Genomic DNA, 24,773 nt, shown 5'->3' with positions numbered 1-24,773 from the left:
AGCCATGGCTCAATAGGAACAAATTGGCTCCAGGCACTGAGGATGGCTCCATGGCCTCTGCCTCAAGCACTAAGAAGAGCTCAGTTGCTGAGCAACGGAGCAATGCCCCAGATAAGCAGAGCATCATCCCACAGTGGGCTTGCCCGGTAGCTCTGGGTTGGGGCATATGCAGGAGTTTGTCTCTGCCTCCCCACCTCTCACTGAATTAAAAAAAAAAAAGGAAAAAAAATTAATAGGGTGCCAAGGGTGAGGAGTAAGGGAAAACAGTTTAGGAGCAAATGGGAGTCAAGAAAGGGGGAAAATACAGAGAACCATGTAATGTACAAGAGCAAGCACAGATCTAAAGGTTTCAAAACACCTCCTGGAGCAGACGGAGGGCCCTAAAGTGTCCACACAGGCACCATCTCCAGGGCTAAACTGCAGAGAATTCCTATTTGCACACTCCCCCTCTTGTAACTAGGCCTTCTGCACTCCTTTCCCTTTCCGTGTGATTCCGTTCAGCTCATGGCTCCGCCCCTTCCACCGCTCCCGCATTCACATTTCTAGACCCGGCTTCTACCGAGTTCTCCGCGGCCGTTTAGGCCGCACGCTGGACTCTATACACTGTGAACCCGCAAATCCACGCTGGGTGAGCTGAACCTGTCGCCCGTCTGCCACCCTGCTCTTGCCTGTCTGTCCCTACCCGCCCGGTCGCCTACGACAGGACGGCCTCTTCCGCTCGTTCTCCTTCATCCCCTCCCGCCTTCCCTCCCAAGTTGTTACTTCATCTCTTAACGAGGAATCGACTTCCTTGCCTTTCATTTCAGGAACCGTCCTTGGCTCAGGCCTCCGTTTCTTAACTGGATTGACTGTCTCCTCCTCCCCACCCCCCCTTAAGCCCGGTGCTTTTCGCCATTAAATCCGTCCTCGTCCTCGTCCTCGTGTGTCAGGAGACCGACCCTGCCGCTCCCTTGGAACACCCTGTGTTAGAACCCTGTCTGCCCAGGGTGGAAGACCCAGCCCGCACGGCAGTGCGGCCCCGCGGGTCGGAACCAGGCAGTGCGGCCCGGCGGGTCGGAACCAGGCAGTGCGGCCCGGGGGGTCGGAACCAGGCAGTGCGGCCCGGCGGGTCGGAACCAGGCAGTGCGGCCCGGGGGGTCGGAACCAGGCAGTGCGGCCCGGCGGGTCAGAACCATGCTCTCCCTCCCCGTGTCACCCCCCCCCCCACACACACACACACGCAGCCTGTGCCCCGAGCTGCATGCTCTCTCCCAAAACCAGCCATGCTCTGCTGCCCACGGAAGTGCTCTCTTCTAGAACACTCCACCTCTGCTTGCCAACCTTGCTTCATACCTTTTAAGACTAAGCTTAACATTTTACCCCCCCCCCCCCTTGGGGAGGTTTCTCGCCTCCTACCTGCACCCCCCACCCCCAAGCCGATCTCGATGACCCTCCTCCGACTGTCACAGCACAGTTAACCACCCTGCCCCACAGTTCCCTTTCTGCTCCTTCCTTCCCCTCGGAGGACCCCCAAGCTTCCCCAGGGAGACTCGCCCTGCAGCTCCCTGCGCTGGCCGGTGCCCGACCCCGGCAGCTGGCGGATCACAGATCCCCATGGAAGGAGGCAGTGTCTGAGTGGACAAGTGGACGCCAGGAAATCAGTGGATAAATGGGAAGTGCTTGATGTCCAAAGGACACAATGCGATTCCCGGCTTACCAATAATGCCCACGAGGCCGGACATAATTTACTACTGCGCCAGTCAGGGTGCCTTGGCCATGTCCCACAAAGACTGTCACTTTCTTTAAAGACCTCCATTATTATTTTTTTTTTCAGGCAACAAAACTTATTTTGGAAAATGTCCCTCCCTGGGGGCTGCTGTTTGCCTGGACTAGTCCCAAGGGGGCTAACCACGCCTGTGGGTATACCTCTGTGTTAAGGAGAGTGCAGTGCCCTTTAAAAATTAAGTTTAAAAAACCTCCAGAAATTTTTATTAAATGTGGAAGGCATGAAAGAACTACTCTTGCCTTGACCGTGTATGTGCAGATGTGGACATGAGAAACTGCAGAGTATGGCTGTCTCGCTGGCCCTGGATAATGAATAATCACGGAATAGCCTTGTGCCTTACACCTTGTGAAAGGTGTAAGATGTCGTCATCCTGACTTCCTGACTCTTTCCTGGTTTCTGTCGGAGCTGTGCACTCCGACACTCAGTCCTCCAGACTACGACGTTTTCGTCATCTTCCTTCAGCCACTGTATCCGCCAGAACATCATCAGTGAGCGAGATACTTTCTTCTCACTTCAGGGAAGGCTTATGCATGCCTTTCTTAGAATCTGGTTCCTTCCCTTCTACAGCTGAAACAGAACGAGTGTTCCTGCCAGCTCATGCCTGACATATATAATATTCATTAAACACGTATATTAATTAACTATTCCTTTAGAGAAACTACAAGTTTTATCAGCCTTCTTCTTTTTTTTTTTTTCTTAAAACTGATTTTCATTAAAAGGCCCGGAGATTAAAAAAGAATCTTAGATAACATTTAAAATTTTAAAATAGATTTAAAGGAAACAAAGCCTAGTTTTTAGCCAGAGTTACAACGTCGTGTTTCTTCACATCATTTGTCAGAAGTTTTTTTGGGGGGGGGGGTCATACGTCAAGAACTAGAGATTTACAAAACTTTGGGAAGAGTGAGGTCCGGGAAGTCTGTGTGAAGTGTGTGAGGGTGTGGTTAGGAGGTGTGGGAGCGGAGAGTCCAGGAGGCACAGTGAGGAAGGGGGTGATGTGAACAGCGGGGATGGTGCCCAGTCATCTTGTCTCCTTCACAGATGGCCTCCCCCAACCCGGGGGACAGCTCAGAGAAGAACAGTCCACATTAGGCCCGTGTGCAGCCTCCAGGCCTCCGCAACCATTCCAGGGCTCTGGAATATAGGCAAAGGGCTAAGGCAGGCGTGGCCAACAGTTTTTGCCCCTGGGCCAAATTAGAAAGAAAACTTTTTTCACGGGCCGAATGAAATATTAAAATTAAAAAATGTTAAGTACAAAAATGATTCATTTAAGTAATCAAAATTTTATTATGTAATTTGTTTATGAATAAATGTGAGTGAAAAAATTTTTAATATACAATATTATTTTAATAAAAATATAATTACATACCGTATAAATATCCAAACTGTATCGTAATCAATCGAAACAATATTTAATTAATAGAATGAGCTTGAAGGGGTTATATCGCAAATAAAACAATTACAGTGGTACCTTGCGATACGAATTTAATTAGTTCTGCAACCAGGCTCATAAGTCAGTCAACTCGTATATCAAACTGCCGATAGTGGACCCGTGTGCCAATGCGCCAACTAGCGGCAGCTTCCCGAATCACGATTTGTATCTTAGAATTTCACTTGGATCTTGAACAAAAATATGGACTAAGTTGCAGCTCGTATCTTAAAAAATTCGTATGTTGGTCTGTTCATATCTCAAGGTATCACTGTATTTCATTTTACAAACAGCCTGGACACGTTTTCAGTTATCAACTGCAGCTATTGTCTATGCTATAATGCCACTTGACCACAAAAATAACTAATTATTTGACCTTGGGTGCACACTGGCAAACTCTGCCTAAAAGAATGTGGGTTTCATATTGCTGCTAAATGTCAAACAGTTCATATCGAATACAGATGAGTACAAAAGTTGTAAATCTTTATAACGGATTTTTTTTTAAAAAATAAAGAAGTATCACGAATCCATTCAACCAATTATTGGAAGTTAACCCTAGATTAGTCACACGCGGAATTCTTTTCCGCGTATCACTATCTTTTTAAATATCTCAATTTCCAATAATCAAAGATGCTTCCACTTCTGAGTAGCTGAGATTTTAGAGTAGCGGAGAATATTAAAAATTTAATCGCGGGCCGCATAAACTCATAACGTGGGCTGGATCCGGCCTGCAGGCCATATGTTGGCCGTGCCTGGGCTAAGGAGTTAGGGGAGCCAGGTGTGAGGGCTGAAGTTGCTTTTCTTTTCTTTTTTGTATTTTTCCAAAGTTAGAAGCAGGGAGGCGGGCAGACTTCTGCATGCCCCTGACCGGGATCTACCCAGGATATCCACTAGGGGACGATGCTCTGCCCATCTGGGGCATTGCTCCGTTGCAGCCGGAGCCATTCTAGCACCTGAGGCATAGGCCATGGAGCAGAGCTGCCTTCAGTGCCCAGGCCAACTTTGCTCCAATGGAGCCTTGGTTACGGGAGGGAAAGAGAGAGACAGAGAGAAAAGAGAGGGGGAAGGGGGAAGAAGCAGGTGGGCGCTTCTCCTATGTGCCCTGACCAGGAATCGAACCTGGGACCTTCACACACTTGGCTGACACTCCACCGCTGAGCCAACTAGCCAGGGTCTGAAGTTGCTTTTCTTTAGATATTACAGAAACAACCAGCCAGAGATGCTGACCGTCTCTGGAAAACACCCACTGCCCATCTTTGATTCTGTGATTGTTAAGGAAGAAATAAATAGTCCCCTTTCACTGGTTGTCAACGTGCAAATTTCTTGCCCTGTTATCAAACAATCTTTTACAATGGCTGGCGTGGGTCACTCAGTCTTAGGTCGGATCACCAGATAGCGTGGAAGGGAAGTTGCTGGGATACCGAGACATGAGGCTACCCAATCACCCGTCTAACTCAGACATCATTAGAGAAGGAGTTCAACACTTCTGGAAACGGCGTTTAGTCACTCTCGAACCATTATGGAGCAATTTCTCACACCTTGAACGTCAGCGTGCTGAACAGTACACAGAGGAAGAGTTCATGTAGTCCTGCAACTATTGATACCCTGCAAGTTATACAAAGACTGTCTAAGAAATTTTGTATCTTATTATGTACTGAGATATACTGAGAAAATCTGATGAATCTGTTCTTATTTCTTCTGGATTTTTTTTCTGAATAATCTGAATAACATACAATATTCCCGTTTCCCTTTCTGCTTCAACACCTGGACAGAACTAAATATTTCTTAAAACAGGACTGTGGCAGACAATTGGTTTAAGGCAAGTATTAATAAAAGTACTGCCTTAGCCATTCACAGACTGATTCCTGAAATATACCACCAGCCACTGTAATCAACTGCGTACACATCACCTTTCAACTGCTGTGCCTGGGAATACACATTCTGTTTAAAAATTTAAGGCCAAATTATTAAACAGTTACATGAAATAGCAAAAAATATAAATCAAGCATAGCATTTCGCAAGATTTTAAGGGATTTGCTCTTAAGGACCCCCCCCCCCTTTTTTTTGGTATTTTTCTAAAGTTGGAAGCGGGGAGGCAGTCAGACAGACTCCCGCATGTGCCTGACCGGGATCCACCAGCATGCCCACCAGGGAGCGATGCTCTGCCCATCTGGAGCATTGCTCTGTTGCAACCAGAGCCATTCTAGCGCCTGAGGCAGAGGCCATGGAGCCATCCTCAGTGCCCAGGCCAAGTTTGCTCCAATGGAGCCTTGGCTGCAGAAGGGGAAGAGAGAGACAGAGAGGAAGGAGAGGGGGAGGGGTGGAGAAGCAGATGGGCGCCTCTCCTGTGTGCCCTGGCCGGGAATCAAACCCGGGAATCCTGCATGCCAGGCCGACGCTCTACCACTGAGCCAACTGGCCAGGGCTCTTAAGGACCCTTCTTAATATCTGAAATGTTTTCTTCCACAAAGACAGCAAGAGAAAGGAAAGGGAAAGTAACGGAGGGGACTGAGCAGCGTCCCTAGATGAGTAGGAATAAATGGGTCATTCTGCCGGTAATGCCGTCTGGGCAGCAAGAACAGTGACACGTGGTTTCAGTGTTTGAGGCTGGAGGGTGGGAGGTTCTGCCCTCAGTTCTGTCCTGTGGAAGATGCCTCTACACACTTCTGCTAACACCAGATGCCACCACACTAACACACACGCAACGCAGCACCAATGTCAGGCTATCTGGACACGATGCAATGTCAGGGGGAACGGACACATCTGTCTAATCTGGAGTAACTGTCATTGAGTTTCCCAAATTATCCGCACGTCTGTACACCGTCTGAATAGCGGAGCTCCTCCTCCCTGCGCTGTGCTCTCCCCCTCGGAGAGCCCGTCTCTGATTGTCGGTGGGAGTCGTGGGCTTGCCCCGGGCCTGGAGTGAATTGATGACAAATGTCTCAGAAGCTCACTCTGAAATTGCTGAGCTTGACGGAGGGACAATAAAGCACCCAAACGAGAAGCTGGAGACCTCCCCTAAATGTATAAAAGCTGAAACTCAAATTTGACTCTAGCTCACACAAGATCCCAGGATCGGCACCACAAATATAAAAGCTCCACATATTCCAGGTCCCAGGATAGAAGAAGTGCCACCAACCGCGAGGTGCGCGCACACGTATCAGCCCGAACACGTGGCTTTTCTCCACGCGGTCGTCTTGAACCAGACAGAAGAGCCTCTGATAAACCTACACAGTCTGTATTTCCAGGGGGCAAGCAGGCAGAGAACTGTGAAACGGCATTTACTATTAAATAATTTATTCTGTTGCCCAATTCAAGACACCGGACTTGCTTTTGTGTGCGTTCAAGTGGAAGAGCTGTGGTTTCACTTTGGGTATGAACTTTGTAAATAATAAATTTTTAGCAGATGAGGTCTTTTGGGTTTCCCTGGGATAACTCTAGCTGAGGAATTTTAACGTGTGATAATCACTTTTAAGTGGTAATGAAGAGCAGCGTGAACCAGTCCCTAATACTAAGTGAAAGAGGGACTGACTAGGCTCGTCCCAGTTGTCGCCACACAAGGGGCCCCGTCAGCTAGCTGGATGTCCTGTCTACTGACCAGCAAGTCAATGGAAGAGGAAGTCTTAGACAAGGAGGCTTATCCCATCAGTGATGAATAATTATGCAGTTCCTGAAACCTATTCGTCAAACTCAGAGATTTCAAACCTGAGTCATAAACCAGCTGCTACCTCCTGAGCACAATACCTACTGCATTACGTCATCTGCTGCCTACTGTAGTCGCCCCGGCAAACCATCCAGCCGCATGTCCAAGCACACCGGCCGCTGCTCTAACTAGTCACAACAGGGACATAATCATTACAAGGACACACAGAGGAACTGCTGCCTAGAAGAAAATGAAATGTAGGCTCCTGGGCTTTCAAACGCATGGTCCCTGAATAGTCACACACCTGCCCCTTTTATTGGTGACTGATGAGATTCTCAGGTTAGGAATCAGGTTTTCTTTTCCTAGAACAACCCTTTCTGATGAGAGGCACAACGATGTATTTCAACTACATTTGCACCAAAGATGTTTTCTCCTTAACACCCAACATTTCAGAAGAAAGTCTTAAGAATATAAATTCATATTTTTGCTAATACTTTTAATAATAAAACCAACTGAGGAAGTCCTTATTTTATGAAGTCAAAGAGAGTAAGCAGGTAATATCAAGTGAATCTCTTTAAAGATCAACAGAAGTGGAGGAGTTCATGTGTTCAGCGTTAACTCCTGGTACGGAGAGTCGGAACTATTTCAGAAGGCAAACAAGTGTTTTTGTGGTACTCTTTCCATAGAACCTTGGCAAGAACCAGCTACAGGTTTTATCAGACTCTTCTCTCTCTCTCTCTCTATATATATATATATAAATTTACCTGTCTACAACTTTGGTTTATTCCTCTTCTCCTGCATTCAACAGAGCTATTGTGAGAGTTCTATACACAATACAACATCCCAAAAGTTTTGGGAGCCAGAAAGATAATGAAATAGTTTGCATTTCATAAAACACTTTCAAATTTCATTCTGCACCGTGACATGCCGACAGTAAGTCAAGTTTGCACTGAGAAAACTAAAATCTGTGAGGCGAGTAATTTGAGCTAGCTCTCTTTTTTAATTTCTTTGGTAGGAACTATAGCGACTATCCGTTCATCAGCGGGCAAATCTGTTGATTCCGTGGCTTCTTCCATCTGTTTCTAACCCTGTCAAGCTGTAATCTCAAGGCTTTTTAGGCACCAGGCTAGCTAGGAAGCTGGACACGTACAAATGGGAATTCGGGCCGAGAAGTTTAATTTCTCTTTACAAGGCATTTGTGCAGAAAGGTGAGTACAGAGCAGGTAGGTATCAGCTCTAGGGACTGGTGTCATGAAAAGGCATAGAAAACAGGTGTTTTCAATTGGGAATGGTGTTTCTTTTCACAGTTTTCTTGTGGTTTCAGTAAAAACTCTGTGACCACAGTCAAAACCCTCAAATCTCTTCTTTATGAAATTATCAGGTGCCCTTACAGTCCAAATGAGACGTGTAATACTAACAGAAGAGCTCGGAGGGAACTATTACAGGTAAAGTACTAGCCCTCGGGGAGCCTAGAAACACCGAGGTAGTCAGGGATTTCGAGTCCCCATGGCCTCTACTGGACCCTCAGATCCACTCTCACGTCCCCGTGAGCACATGAGAAGCACAGAGTCTGGTCGTCAAGGTTCTGGTAGGTAGAGACAGGGGCTGAGTCCACCCATCAACCACCTCAGGCTCAGGAGAAAAATGCGCCACTGTCGGAACAGATGGACAGCGGAGCAGACCTGCCTGATGACGTCACACCCTCCCTTCTCTTGTGCGCTCTGGAATGTTTCAGGAGCTGTCGCTCCTAGCAGAGGTGGCCCCTGCTCGCTCAGAGCCCTGAGTACAAGCGTGTACGCAAAGAAGACAAGCGACCATCCGTCATTCTGGCGAGATGATTCTGAATTTGATTAAGTGCTCTATTTTGTTTTTCTGTCTCGTTGCCATACACAGTTTTGTGAGACGCATAAATGTTTCTTAGCTATTCTTTAGTCTTTTCTGTAAAAAAAAAACAAAACTGCTTTTAAAAAGCAATATTTCTGTTCATTTTATTGGAAAAGCTATTCTTAAAGCGCTGGTTTGTTAAAACACGGTATTGTAAACACATATGTATAATGATGAGGTTCAGATTTGCTCAACTATTTTAAAATGCTTTTCTTGAAATAGTTGCCTATCCTGTAACTTTTCCTATAGGTAAAAACTTAATAGATATACTTGATGACGTGTCATTCGTCTGTATTAGTGGAACTAGGATTGTGACTTAATTAGAAACTTCCATTCTTTAGCACGATGCTTGCTCACTATGTTCACAGGACTGGCAGGCTCGTCAGCTCAGCCTCTGCCTGAGCCTCGTGCTGATTCCCGACCGAGCCCCAAGTTCTGGGGGACGGCTTGTCACTAGAGAAACGGGTCCTTGTGTGCTATCAGTAAGAAAAGGCAGGACGTAAGTGAGCTGCTGTATGTGCTGTAGGAAGTTCTTGCATCCGATGTAACCCACACGATAAATTTCTGTGAGTGTCAAGTTTTGGGAACAAACAAGGACACATTCAAAAACGGCCCCCAGAGCAGCGCTTGGGCCCTAGACGGTGCCCCCAACTTATTTCTCTACGTTCCCTCTACTCTCCCCTAAAGTGAAACCCTCCCCATGACGCCATCTTTGCCTGAAGATCTTATGATCAGAGACTCCCTCCGCCCAGTCTCATCTGATGGCCACACTTTTTCTGCACTCTTTCTTTTTTTTTCCTTTTTGGCAATATAGCCTACGATCACTTTGAAAATGGGGCAAAGAAGTGCTTTCCATTAACTTCCAATTTATTCCTTTCCTATTGCGATCCTAAAATTTTAATGCAATTCAGTTGAAAGGTTTGTCCCTCTGACAAAATCATGCTGCTGGGTAACATTCATTTTCTTAAAAGGGAATATGTCAAAAAAGAAAAGTGATTCAAGCTACAGGAAGACGATGCTTTATGTGTAAGATCCACTCCGGAAAAGTGGTACGAGAAATATTTGTATACTGGGTCATTTTTTTCCTACCGACTTTTACTGTAATTTTAGAGGTGTGCTCCTACGGAAAACAGTATTGCTTTGGCATATCATTATAAAAATCACACTGAGGAACTCAATATTTATGTTGAGGACTACTCTGCATTTGTCAACATGCCATCTCCGTAGATCTAATTTCCCCCTTGCTTTTTGTGTAGTGAACACAAGTAATCGAGATGATTTAACACATGCATTCACTCCAAGTACTTAGGCCTATACACATACAATGGCTGCCTTTCGTTTCAAAATATGACTGTTCAAATAGCCCAATGCCTGGACCACTATCCTGCACCGTTAGTGGAATCCCCTGACTGGACGATCATGCTTTCTCATACATTTTCAGAGCGACCAGCTGTTGCTGATTTGCATTTGGTGGTGAGGTTCTTTTAAGTGTAGTTTAGATTCTCCAGTAACTGATTCTAAAAAGTTAAGCTCTTCTGTTTGATAAGAATAACATGTGTGGGCAAAGGACCTGAGTAGACACATCTCCAAAGAGAGCATACAGATGGCCAGCAGAGACAGGAAAAGATGCTCAACACCACTCATTATCAGGCAGATGCAAGTTAAAACTCACACCTGTCAGAACGGCTATCGTCAATAAGTCACTAATCAACGAGTGCTGGCGAGGACGTGGAGTGCGCTGCTGGTGGGATTGTAAATTGGTGCAGCCAGTATGCGAAACACTAGAGAAGTTCCCCAAGAAAATAAAACTAGAACCACCATATGATCCAGCAATTACACTTTTGGGTATTTATCCAAAAATATGTATATATAAATATATTCAAAACACTAATTTGGAAAGGAACACGCAATCCTAGGTTCACGGCAGCATTATTTACAATAGACAGGATACAGAAGCCACCGAAGTGTCCTTCGACAGACGCACGGATCAAGGTGTGGCACATACATACAATGCAGTCTTACTCAGCCATAAAAAGAACAAAGTCCTGCCATTTGCAACAACAAATGGACCTAGAGGGTACCATGCTAAGTAAATAAGTCTGGCAGAGAAAGACAAATACTGCATGATTTCACTTATATATGTGGAATCTAAAACACAAAGCAGAAACAAACTTACAGATACACAAAGCAAACTGATGGTGCCTGATTGGAAGGGGATTGGAGAACTGAGTGAAAAACGGAAAGGGAGTAAGAAGGACTGACTGGCAGTTATAAAAATAAGCACATGGCTGTAAAGTACAGCATAGCGGATAGAGTCAATAATATAATAACCATGTACGGCGTCAGATGGGAACTAGACTCCTCAGGATGACCGCTTCCTAAGTGATATAAATGTCTAATTACTGTATTGTATCAGTGAAACGAATATAATATTGTATGTCAACTTTGAGAAAATAAAAGAAAAAGAGTAATATTTAGAGCGTAGATGTAATGATCAGGTAAGTTCACTGAAAAATGTTTTTAAACTTAGTGACCGGTCTCAAAATAGTCGGCCTTATCACAAGGGCAACTGTATCCCCAGAGGGTGTATGCCTGAAACGGAAGCTGCAGCCTGTTCTCGAAAGGGACGCTGCTAACACAGGAGGGCTGCGTGAAGGAGTCCGCTCCGCCTCCGGCAGAGGCAGCTGCACCACGGCGCTGACACACTCGGGCATCAGGGCTTCTCACTTTCATGGGTTCCTTCCCAGGCCCTGAGTCTCATTATGTTCATTTTTTTTTCCCCCAGAAAAAAGGAGACAGAATTACAGATGCTGCAGGCCTCCTCAAACCTGGATCCCTTTACGATTCGATTATTATTGTTTGAGCTTAGATCACAGTATTTCACCATCAGCGTGCAACTCTGAGGTACTTACTCAAAGAACGTGGTCCATCCGGTCTCATCGCTCTTGGTGGCCAGCAGGCCACTGTTGCCGTGGTAGGTAAACAGGACCAGTTCCAGTCCTTGAGCGGTCATGCTTTTCAGACAGCCGTTGGTTCCGATGGTCAACCATATCACTTGGTTATCCGGAGACACCACCCGAACCGGCATCCGATTTGGGTCCCGTCTAATTCTCAGGGTGTTGCCGTTGCTGTCCGTCACAGCGGTAATGTCATTGTCGTTGCTGTAGCTAAAGTTGTACAGGTAGTCACCAGTCACCAGACTTACGGTGTACTGGTGAGTGCCATTGATGTCAAAGATGTAGAGCTCTTGATCCGTTGGAGAGGCGACCTCGTAGAAGTTCATCGAGTTCAGCAAAGGCTTATTCTTGGACACGGCCCGAATGCGAATGTTGCCTAGGTCCGCAATATACAGGGTGCCATCCGGAGAGGCCGCGAGGGACGATGGGGCGCTAAGCTTGGCGTCTTTGGCATAGCCATCGCCGCTCTGATAACAGTCGCAGTTGGCATCGTTTTTGCAGTCGCACTCGGAAGGTATTCCAGCAACCAAGGAGATCTCCCCATCTGTTGTGACCTGCCTGATTCGGTTAATTTTCTTTTCGTCGGTTTCCGTAATGTACAGGACCCCGCTGTAGGATACCGCGATGGCCGTGGCGGACTCCAGGGTGGTCTGCACCGCGTGCTTCCCCACGGAGTACTCCACCCCCGGCACCTGGCAGTGCATGGGCCGGCCGGCAGCGATGCGCACTTGACGGTTCTCGGTGATCTGCAGAACGACGTTGTTATCCAGCACATAGATGGAGTTGTCCATAGGGTTAATGGCTAGGTCAGTGGGCCATTCCAGGCGCACCTTGATAAAAAAGAAACGGTCCAGTTAGTCAGTTACTGCACCGCAGTGAATGCCAGGAGAGTAAATTAGACCATTTGGGGAAATTACCCTTAATTTGATAAACTGTTTTAAAATTGTTTTTTTGAATAGGTGCAGTAAAATAAACCGGAACCTTTTTGAGTGAAAACAAATGCAGGGGACAGCCTTTTATTCAAAAGTGAAGCTTATTAAAAGATTTGCAAGTTCTAGCCAAATAGCTAATGAACTTCTAGTGAGTTAATAGATATCAATGAGATATGAATACATATGTCCCTTTGAGCAGTAATAACCACCAAATGTCACGGCTTTCTATGTTACAAATACATTCACGTTCTATTGTGTTTTCAATGAGGCCAATAGTAAAGTTCCTAATTCTAAATATAAGTTTCTTGGCATTAATCACAGTGGGTTCTTGCTACAACCCAAGGAGCTCATGCAATCAAAAGATTAGAGATTTAAGTGGTTTTGTTCTTTTTGGAATATCTGCCTGCTGCTACTTTCCTGGTATTTCATTACAAATGCTCAGCATTTCTTAGTGATAACTGTTCTGAATCTCACTGAATTAGTCAAGTGTAGAACTACAGAAGAAAATAACATCTTATTAGTTGCTGAGATACATTTAAATGGAACATCTTTGTCACAACCACTGCCACACGATATATGTGGTTTAATATGGTGCCATCACCGTCTACTGACACAGTAAATCAGGTCACTTAAGAAGAAAAACAAATACGTGAGCTTAATAGTTTAACTACCTGGCTGATATGCATGCTCGTGTCACAGGTTAAAGGTCTGGCTGAAGTCAGATCATTAGAGCCCAGGAGAGTCGAGATGATCCCGTTTTGATCAACTTTTCTAATCATGGTTCCATCAACAAAGTAGATTAATCCATTCTTATCAATTGCCATTCCTTGATCCAAGAGAAATGTTACAAGTTTACAAAAAATGATTACTTTGATTAAACTTTTAGGCCCATCACTAAACTCACTCTTTGACCCTAGGTATAACATGGACGATAGGTAGCAGGTAGCACTGTAGGTTGCAAACATATTAGAAAAAAAAATGCCAACACAGGCATTTACAATATAAATAAAAGTAAAATGTAATAAAGGAATAACCCACGTTTGTAAGAAGTCCCATTTTGTTTGTGATTCACATAGGAAGGGACTTGCGTATTAAATATAAAATTATAATGTTCATAGAATGTTGTCTATAAATTATAGAAATAGGTCAAATTCTGTTACACTGAACTTAAGAGTAACTAGTCTATGCCAACAAAAAGAGACCCAAGCCAAGGTTAGTGTTTTGTTGACCTTGTTACAATGAAATTTGCTATTATGAATAATTCAGTACAATAAATACTTTTTTTTCCAGCCCTGTTCACATAATAGTTGCTGGCGATAATGAAAATAACGAAAGAAAGCCCTCAACCAAAAAACAGTGTAGGGAATGGCATAATACATGAGCAAGGAGTCAGTCCCAACTGGTTTAAAAGCTAGAAACCTTTATCACATAGAATTTTAGCCCTTGTTACTTTCAGAATTTCCTCACAGCAAGCACCCCCGCCATGGCATAAAAACAAAAGTTCAATAGCTGCAAACGGGGTAAGGGCTAATAGGGTTGCTTAGTGACGGTTTTTAAAGAGGCCCAGGACTCATTCCTGACAAAGGAATTCCAGGACAATGAAAGAATTTGGGCACTTCCTTGACATGTAACAGGATGTGACCTGAATAACATAAAAGTAGCTGCTTTAGTCTTCGAAAAAGCTGGAGAAAAAAAAAAGGGTGCGACAATAAAAAAAAAATGCCAAGAACCTAATATTTACTGTAAAATCAACTCAGGATTCTAGCACTTTCACGCCCAACGTCTTTTAAAAACACTTGATGTGAAACAGCTTTTCAGAACACAGCGGAGGATAAAAACGTGCGACTCAGCATTAAACACAATCAGGCGCTAGCGGGATTTTCTCTTCCCCCCCTCTCTCCCCTTTTAATAAAAAGAGATCCCCTGACTGGTAAAATGTCAGTACCTTTGGGACTCATGAGTGTCGCTTCCACGGCCTTGCCTCCGTCCCCACATCTGGCTTCGTCGAAAGGCAGGCACTGCTCCCCTGTCCCCGCAACCACGTCGGCATTTTTCGTCAAGTCCTTTGCCCCCGTGAGTGACTTGGGGCGATAGATCCTGCGGGTGTTCGTGTCCGAGACGTACAGATCCCCCGTGACCGGGTCGGTGGCCAGGTAGTACCGGTGAGCAGGGTTGCTGCTGTAAGAAGGGACCGCGCGTGAGCACCGCGGGAGAGCGCCCCCTAGCACACACAGCCGACGCAACACCCACCCCACCGTGAGAACCCGCCTGTCCGCGGCAGGACGGGGCCGGAGACTGGACGGTGGACAGCGCGTCATCCGACATTGACTTGAAAGAGAGGCTTACAGGAACTGGCAGCCATCTCTATGCCCTGTGGCTGAGGGTTTAAATATTTATTAACACGGTCATCCTAAAAATAACGAAGGTGATATGCTTCTAACCCGAAACACAGAAGCATGTTCTCTCTCTCTCTCTCTCTCTCTCTCTCTTTTTGGTTCAATGCAAAGCCATTTAAGTGCCCTTGAGTGACAGACACAAAGTTTACTCCAGCAGTAGGGTCACTAGCAAACTCTCTGCTGAAGTCCAATATACTTTTGATTTCATTTGCCCCTCTCCACAAGGGAGTCCCGTTTTTCTCCCTACAAAACCCAGTCACACCAAACACCTGCCCCTGAAATGACGTAGCATAATCCAGCAAAGCCACCTGACGCTGTCTTAATGTCTATCCTGAGCTGTGGGGTGAAATGCGAAACTGAGGTCATTCAAGTACAGCAGGCAGGCCCAGCTGGTGGCTTTATGCAATGCGTCAGAGTGGCGGGTCCATCAGCTTTATCTTTAAAATTTTGTGCATTAGGCTGCTCTAAAACCTTCTTATGAATATGGTGCAGTATATATAGCTCTTTGTTCATAAAATATGGTGCCTCAGTTTTATAACTATAAAGTAGAGAAAATATGTCATATTTTGTGTCTCATTACCTGTAACAAATGAGAAAACCAACATTATAAACAAATGGACACATTATGACAGCTCCCTACAAACACTCAGCACCACATTCTTAGAATTAATGCAGTTTTGTACCACGTGCAAATAAATACTGCCTTCTGCAAAATTATTCTAAAAAGAGTTTATAGTGACTTGGTGCCCCCACGAAGATGTCAACAGGCAGGAATCCAACCAGATTCCACAAATCTCCTGCTGGCAACCTTGGTTTTACTGATTCTCACTCATTCTCCCTACACACACACACACACACACACACACACACACACACACACAGAGTTTTATGCTTGTTTCCATTTATTTTATGTGTGACTATCTAAAATATGTGGTATAAATCTAACTATATGAAAATGTTTATCCTAAATAATGGTGCAGTAATTTTCTCATTACTAGCTAGGTTCTCCCTGCTCTGCCTTTGAAGTGGCGAATACACATATTTTATCACTCCTGTCAGATTCCACTGTTGGCCCTGGCCGGGTGGTTCAGCGGACAGAGCATCCTCTCAGTATGCTGAGGTCTCAGGTTTGATCCCCTGGTCAGGGCACATACAAGAAGGGCATGACTAAATGGAACTAAGCGAACAATGAGTTAATGCCTCTCTCTCTCTCTCTGTCTCAGATCAATGTAAAAAAAAAAGATTCCATTATTAAAATAACAGGGTCTTGTTTTCCCCAGCGGTTCTCACTTTGTGGAGGGCACTGCGGACCACACAGGAGTCTGCAGAGGCCTGCGGGGCCCCAGAGCTGTGATGCCGGTACACAGAGAAATCCTGGGAGCTTGAAGGCCTGGACACCTTCTGTGTTGAGCCCCTCTTTCCTGCCTTTAACATCTTTTAAGGACCAGAGACCGATGAGAGCAAGAGGCCTTGCGTGTGTCAACAAGTGTGGGAGGGCGAAAGCATGAAACAGGAAAGGAGGAACTCATAGACAGATGCGAGTCATCTGAAACACAGACATTTCAGAACTTCTGGGCTGCATTGCAGGATCAACTTGCCATGCTCTGTGTTATTGGATCCTTCTTCTAAGTTGACGCCTGGAATTTTAAATGCAGCAAGACATACTGTGCTCCTTAATGTGGTAGCTTATTACCCCACAATGAAGTGAAAAGCCACATAGCAATATAAACATTCAAAACAACTTTAAAGAGGTTTTTTCTTCCCTTCGCTGTAGAAACAGTCTGATATTGACAGACTTGTTCTTTCTGGTACCTACAGCTGGTGGCAGAGCTGCAGCTCAATCAAGCTGCGTCTGTGCTCAAAGGCATGACATTGGAGAGACTCCGCCAGCCTTTCCCAGCATCCCGACTGCTCACGAATTATGAATCATTGCATAGTTTGTTGTGAATGCCACACACACACACACACACACACGCACGCACATTTATTTTCTCATCAGTTGTATATGTATGAGCATGACTTCTAGATCAGACTGCTTGGGTTGGAATCCTCATTTCATCACTAACTGTGTGACCTTGGTCCAGTTATCTAGTGTCAGCTCCCTTGTTGGCAAAGGTGATGGTAGTCCCTATTCCACAGGCTGCTCAGAGGCTTACACGGACTCATACATGTGAAATCCTTAGAACGGGGCCCAGCACATAATTCAGAAAGCATGAGCTATTCTTATATTTGTTTCTGTCCCAGCTCCTTGTATATTGCACTGCAGCTTTTGCTTTGTAATACTATTCAGTGTAGCAGTGCAATACTCACTGTTAACTAGATAAAAGATAGTTTGCCTTTGGAAAATATTTAAAAAAAAATTTTATTTTAATTTTTCCTTAAGTGAGAAGTGGAGAGGCAGAAAGACAGACTTCCACATGTGGCCCAACCAGGATCCACCTGGCAAGCCCCCTGTGGTTCAATGCTCTGTCCATCTGGGGCCGTTGCTCTGTTGCTCAGCAACTGAGCTATTTTAGTGCCTGGGGCAGAGGCCATGGAGCCATCCTCTGTGACCAGGGCCAACTTGCTCCAACTGAGCTGTTGGCTGGGGGAGGGGAAGAGAGAGATAGAAGGGAGAAAGGGAAGGGTGGAGAAGCAGCTGATGCTTCTCCTGTGTGCCCGGACTGGGAATCAAAGCCGGGACTTCCACATATTGGGCCGACACTCTACCACTGAGCCAACCAGCCAGGACCTGCCTCCTAAAATCTTAATGAGGAAAAAATAATGATGTAAACTTGGCTAGCTCAAATTAGCATCCTTAGTCCTGCTGGTAAAAGGACAGAAAGTGCTGAAACAACTCAGAGTCTTTCTAAAACGTCTACCACTTTGCTTGGTCTGATGATGCAAAGTAGTGATGATAAGGATAAATGCATAAACGCATACTTTTTTAGGATGTCTCTCATTTTGAGAAAAAAAAAAAAACACAGTGGATTTTCAGCTGCCTGCTTGAGTGGCAGTAGCACACTCTTTAGCTACGGGGACATGAGCTTTCCTGGTGCAAAAGCCACGGACACACATCCAAGTCACCAGCTGCGCCTTTCCTGCCATGAGCTTTATTCTAGTGGGTCAGGAATAAGAGCAAGTCCAATGTGGGGCTGCTGCTTGCTCTCTCCCAGCTAGAAGCATCTCCTTCTTTGAAGACAGACATTTCTAAATCAAGCGACCAACATCAATGGTTTTAAAAATGTCTGCCAATGGAAACTCGAACTTTGCACAGCTCTGATTGTCCAGGAGAACAAGCATAAAGGGGCACATGACCCCGGAGCAGAGAAGCAGCCCCCACAGGACTGAGTAATTCCCCTGCTGGGTGGCCACCGCACACTGCCAAAGCGCTACTTCTTGACATCGGGCTCCCCGGAAAGAGAGAGGGATGGTTGTGAAGTCCCGAGAGGGAAACCGTGGGCTTGGACACGTCCTGCCGACAGACTGGAGGCAGAGCGGCTCTGAGCTTATCTGCGAGGGGCCTGGGACGCAGAGACACCGCCGTGCAGCACGGGGCGTGCTGACAGGGCGAGCAGCTCCCGCCCTCCACTCCCAGGAAAGCCAAAGCCTGGACAGGTCGGGTGCGCGTACAGAGGGGCGCTGGGCTCCAGAGCGCTCACCGGACAGGCCGGCATCTCTCTGACCAGCAGGGGGAGTAGCGCGACCTTCCCGGGGGGCTGACAGATTCTCATTTCAGAAAGGTTGAAAACAACATTAAGATTTTTGACTAAGAGAAGCAAAGTCAAGGACGCTGAGGTCCAGCAAAGACCCTTTGCTGTCCTGCACCCTGATTCTTAATTCGGTCCGAATTGCCTAGGTCATCCCCATCAGCTAGTGACACGGTCGCATTATCTATCAGCCCCAGGTCCAGTGGTAAACACCTACTAGAGACGCTCATTTATGTTGTCATGATCAACCTTTTTAGACTAGAGAAATATTAGCAAAAAACAAGCTATACAATAGATAGCTCTTTTACCTTTTTAGTTGGGAATTGTGGATAGCCTTTAGAACAGAGAACATTTGAAGAAGCATAAATTATGTTTCTATAGAGAGGTAAACGATTTTCTGGCTGCCCAAAGACTTGAGATTATTGAAAGCAGGGCTTTGAGGTGTGATAGTTCCGTGCCTGCTTGATTTTTTTTTTTTAAACATTAAGTCAATAAAAAGTGCTGAATCAAGTTTTCATAATTTGTATCTAAACTTTAATTGATTCAGATTCACAGTCCTGTGACTGCCACTTCCTTTGATCTTTTAATTGGTAATATAAAATCCACAAAGTTGATTTTTAGTCCAACATGTTTAAAATGCCCCTTGGCAAATATTAATTAATTTAAGTTCCTTTATTTTGGAATTTTTAAGAATTGGAATAGGGACGAGCAAAGATTTACTATCTATAATAAGGGTGGGTTAGCAAACAAATACTGTAAGCATCACAGGGAGAAATTCTAGCATCTCTAGGAGAAACTTATTTTTTAAGCATTTCAGAAGCTTCTGCTTATATGAAAAACTTAACATCTTGATTGAGTAGAATTTATAACTATCCATTAAAGTATAGCTAGGGACTTTTATTTGATATAATACCCTGGCAGCGCTTACCAACTTTGGTATGACAGAATATTCTGAATTAAAAAAAAATAAGACTGTGTTTTTATATTTAACATTTTTATTCTATTTTTTAAACTAAATATTTTACTTTTTCTGAAGCTGGAAACGGGGAGAGACAGTCAGACAGACTCCTGCATGCACCCGACTGGGATCCACCTGGCGTGCCCACCAGGGGCGACGCTCTGCCCACCAGGGGGCGATGCTCTGCCCCTCCGGGGCGTCGCTCTGCCTCAACCAGAGCCACTCTAGCGCCTGGGGCAGAGGCCAAGGAGCCATCCCCAGCGCCCGGGCCATCTTTGCTCCAATGGAGCCTTGGCTGCGGGAGGGGAAGAGAGAGACAGAGAGGAAGGAGGGGGGGAGGTGGAGAAGCAAATGGGCGCTTCCCCTATGTGCCCTGACTGGGAATCGAACCCGGGTACCCCACATGCCAGGCCGACGCTCTACCGCTGAGCCAACCGGCCAGGGCCTATATTTAACATTTTTATTAATTAGTTCCTCCATTAGTCCAATTAATGAGACTGTTGATAACATGTGAAACATTGTAAGAGGACCAGAAGCGTGTATTTTTATATTTTATTTCATCATTAACAACTGACTATACCATTCATTTTTATGGATATTGACACATTTTCCAAGTTCTCTTTCTTCCTATCCTATCCCTTACTCATAAGCCTTTCATGACTTATGTGCTGGCCAGGAAAGTGGAGGTCAAAGCAAGCCAGGAAGGATCCTGTCAGCTACAAAAAAAAAAAAAAAAAAAAAAAAGATCTAGGTAGACCAATGGGAAGAAGCATCTGAAAAGAATTTTAATTTTTAAAGCTTAATTAAGAAGCTCCCATGAGCTCAAATATCTTGGTTTTGATTAATCAATTAAGCAAAATAGAATCTCTCTTTTTGTCCAGATTTTGTCATCTGATGACTTAGGCTCAAAAACCTTGGCTATTTTCTTTTCTTTTTTTTTTTTTACAGAGACAGAGAGAGAGTCAGAGAGAGGGATAGATAGGGTCAGATAGGAACAAAGAGAGATGAGAAGCATCAATCATCAGTTTTTCGTTGCAACACCTTAGTTGTTCATTGATTGCTTTCTCATATGTGCCTTGACCATGGGGCTACAGCAGACCGAGTAACCCCTTGCTCGAGCCATTGACCTTGGGTCCAAGCTAGTGAGCTTCGCTCAAACCAGATGAGCCTGCGCTCAAGCTGGCGACCTCGGGGTCTTGAACTTGGATTCTCCGCATCCCAGTCCGACACTCTATCCACTGCGCCACCACCTGGTCAGGCCACCTTGGCTATTTTCCATGTCTCCCTATTCCTTGTCACCTGCCACAGAGTGTCTGTTCACTGGCTTTCTTTCTCTGGTTGATTTTCTTCGTTGACAGCCATACTGTTTTAGGCTCCTAGCCTCTATGGTTTTCTAACCCATCGCCAAGCCATCCTGAACTTTGATACCAGATTAATTTTCCTAACAGGCTACTCTGCGAACGCCACCATCTTGCTCAAGATGAGGAAATGACTCCCGACTGTGTCTGTTAGCCTATGAGAGAAGAGCAGCTCCTTAGAGCACTCAGGGACCTCAGCACGATGGCCCTTACCTGCCTCTCTACCTGTATCCTTTGTCATCACCAACGTGAGTCCCCTGCTCAAATTCAGGTGGGCCCAAGCCCTCTCAGAACAGGCCTTGCTCCTCTCTTCCCCAGACCCCAGGACATTTACTTGCTCTCTATTCTTGCTTCCTGACCCCCACCCCCTTTCCCTCTGGTTTTTCCACTGAGGCAGACTTTTTTTTTTTTTTTTTTTTTTTACCTACCTCAAATATCAACCCTTTGAGGAAGCTCTTCCTCACCACACTTCCATCTCCCTGTTAACCTCTTCCTATCCCTGCCCCTTGAATTACTTTCCGAGCATAACCTTTGGATGTGATTAAGTGCCAAAGAATGATAATGATGATGTTTATTCTGTGACGTAAATATCTTGTCCTCCCTACGAGACTGTGTTCTGAGAGACCTCGTCCTCTACTACCATTTCTCCAAGTGCCTAGTAAGCAACCAGTTAACATTCGTGTCATGGAGATGAACACCAATATCAAACCCAAAGGGTGCATTTTACATGCATGCCACATAAAGGAAATGCAGGAGCACAAATACAGCCAGGATAATGTACGGAGGAGAAAGTCTAGGAGGATCATGAGAGAAGGACTCCAATGTGTATCACCGCCAAAAGCCACGAGCTAGTGCGTAATGAGCTCATTTCATAAAGCTTTGTTAATAATAATGTAGCTCTAACCACAACATAGATTTCTTTTTTTTTCCCAAAAAAGAGATTATAGTGCTAATTAACTTGTCAAGTGATTATGAAATGAAGCTAGTATTTTAAATAACCAGGGAACCATCCCATAGAAACCTAGCTATTTGGACACATAACAACCAGCTACGGCACCGTGGAAGAAATACCATTCACTGGGGTTCAAGTCTCTGCACCCCATTTTCTCAGTTCTGTATCCTGGGGAAGACAGGCAACCTTCCCGAGCCTCAGTTGCCCCTCGGGTCACCACGAGGACTGTGGTGTGGGTCCACGGTAGCGGGCGTGAAGTGTCGGGCACCGTGCCTGGCACACAGCAGGTCAGCGGGTTCAAAGCTGCTCTGCCAGGTTTTCGGCAGTGCCTCCAGCCTTTTCACATCTAGTTGGTGCACATGGCTGTTTGTCTTTCCTCTTTCCTCCACAGTTACCAAAAAAAGCAAGGCTGGAAAAAAATGTGATATTCTGCTGCGGTTTCTAACAGCAGAACTCTGCCCGCTCAGTGGTCTGGAGACATTTCCTGTTAATCTCCGTCTGTGACTGAGCTATGAGCCGACAGTCCCAGATCAACAAAGGGTCTCCAGGAAACGTCCTGGGGCCAGGCCCGCTCACACAACTGCGCAACAGCTACACGGGTTCCCCGGAACTCCAGTCCCAAATCAACACAGGTTCTCCAGGAAACGTCCTGGGGCCAGGCCCGCTCACACAACTGCGCAACAGCTACACGGGTTCCCCGGAACTCCGGCTTGTATTTCCTCGTGGTCGACCTCTGCACAGACGTTTCGAGGGCCTGTGCTGACTCCTCCTCTCAGGGCTCTCCCATCAACGAGAGATGCAAGTTTTTCCATCCAATATCATTTCATTAGATTATCTGGATCGCCAAACTGGATCTAGCCGTCCACTATGACTTGCCTTTTGCTAGCTTTATTTTACAACATACGGTCTCTGCCCCTTGCCCGCTGTCTGGCGGAAAGCTGCTCAGTCAGAAGCACCCCTGTCCAAGCTGCGCTGGTATCTTCTCCAGCTCCGTGGGCACAGCACAGGGAACCCGAGTGGCTCCTGGGCCTCTGTGTTTGCGTCAGCTCTATCCGTCCTGGGGCTCCCCGGCCAGCCTTTTTCTCCATAGGATGTCCGTGAAAACATTACTTCTTCAAACTCAAATCTAGCAACTCTCTCCACTTAGGAAAACATCAACTGCAGCAGCGGGAAGTTGCCCGGGACGTTAATAAAACAAGCGTTAGCTTTAGGGCCCCTCTCCTGTATGAGTTCCTTCCAAGCCCAGGGAGGCCTCTGGCAGCAGGTTCACACGATCTCATGTTTTTAAAAACTTGCCAAAGGAAAATATTTTGAGATTCTTTTTTTTTTTCTTGAACAGAGTCCCCTCCATTGAAGACGCTTAGGGCCCAATAAACCAGATCTTTCCTGGCTGTGTGTCAAACTAAACTCTCCTATGCTTCAACTTTTCTTCTGTGTGTTATGGCTTAGAGTACGGGAGTCTGTAACTGAAGTTTAGACATATTTTTGTTTTTGTTATACAATGATGTCCATCATAATAAATTTTGGTCACAAATTGATTTAGTTAATCAACTTGACAATACTTTTCAGATTATATTACATAATATACTTTGCCAATTGGCATAATTATGTTAGCTTATTAAGCGGTTTAAATTCCTGAGACGTTCTGTGACACCGAGTTTCCTCTCTCATGATGAAATGTTCTTAGACAACAATGTCAGAGAATCACACAGAAATGTAAGCAGGACACTGGAAACAGATGATAATCTTTAAGCAAGATGCTTACCTATGTCTAAAATCTTTATTTCTTGGTGGAAGCAGATAAAAAAAGGTGAAAAAAAGCACAGTTAGAAAGGGTTTCTAAAATATAACGAGTTGAATGCTGAGATTTTAATTATTTGTATGAAAAACTGCCAACGTTAGCAGAGAACAGTGGAAACAAAAGGTCAAGGCTTATCAAATAATTTACAGAATAGAATGATTTTGATAAGTACACTTAAGTGAACAAAGCAAAGACAATTTGTTACTTAACTATTGCCATTATGGCTAATAATGTTGAAAAGTTGTAGAAAAATGTTTTATGTCTTGATTTCAACCACTACGAAATAAAAATAATGTATAAATCACAAGGTAAAGACAACAAAAGAGATTTAAAAAGTATAGTTTTATCCTACTGGAGAATAGAAAAGTCACTAGAATTAGTGAGATATTTTATATGTTAGGTGACTTTATACTTGTTTATATATTTACAGCAAAATAGACACATGTTGTATTTTTCCTAACTTGAACCAAGAATCTAACTTTTTTTTCCTAGGGAGAATTTAAAACATTGGGAAGGCATGTTTAAATAAATAAATAAGGACATTAGATTTAACCCCCCCCCCCCCCCACACACACACACACACAATGGCATGTTTTAGCCTTTGTTAAAATCCCAGATGAAGGAAAGACCTACCTTAGTTCTAAGACGCTCGTCACGTTCCCGGAAGGGAATATCCTGCGAACGTAGTTGAAATCCCCTACGTAAAGGCTGCCGTCGATCCCACAAGCCAGCGCCACCGGGGCCAGGAGTTTGTTCCCGTCCGCTTGCCCGTTGCAACTTGGGCAGGAGATGCTGCGTCTCCGCCCGTTGCCCATGATGCTGCTGACAACGGGAGGCTGCTGGGAGATAAACTGGTTCTCCCCGTTTCCCTTGTAGAGGATTCCTAGAGGAGACGAAACACGTTTTCTCACAGCCAGACGGGTCGAGGGGAGGAAAGCAAACAGGTTCACGACAGCGCTAAGTACAACCCAGTGCCATTTTGGAAAAACCTGCATAACGTTCTACTGGAAAG

General features: G+C 45.2%; 1 protein-coding gene across 8 annotated transcripts in view; it reads right to left on the bottom strand.

Annotated features, from left to right (window-relative positions):
* The window catches only part of TENM3 (teneurin transmembrane protein 3), a 615,102-nt gene that overhangs the window by 28,548 nt on the left and 561,781 nt on the right, over positions 1-24,773 (bottom strand). For 6 of the 8 annotated variants that reach the window (XM_066380117.1, XM_066380118.1, XM_066380119.1 and 3 more), the window contains 5 exons: positions 24,395-24,644; positions 23,726-23,746; positions 14,553-14,785; positions 13,279-13,433; positions 11,631-12,505 (listed from right to left, as the gene is read on the bottom strand). In XM_066380117.1, coding sequence (XP_066236214.1) covers positions 11,631-12,505; positions 13,279-13,433; positions 14,553-14,785; positions 23,726-23,746; positions 24,395-24,644 — 1,534 coding nt within the window. The remainder of the gene's footprint in view (positions 1-11,630; positions 12,506-13,278; positions 13,434-14,552; positions 14,786-23,725; positions 23,747-24,394; positions 24,645-24,773) is intronic. The other 2 variants (XM_066380120.1, XM_066380123.1) reach the window with 1 other exon arrangement.

This window comes from Saccopteryx leptura, chromosome 4 (assembly GCF_036850995.1).
Source record: "Saccopteryx leptura isolate mSacLep1 chromosome 4, mSacLep1_pri_phased_curated, whole genome shotgun sequence".
Taxonomy (NCBI): domain Eukaryota; kingdom Metazoa; phylum Chordata; class Mammalia; order Chiroptera; family Emballonuridae; genus Saccopteryx; species Saccopteryx leptura.
The sequence above is the reverse complement of the archived record's forward strand: the minus strand, read 5'-3'. Positions and strand labels throughout refer to the sequence as shown.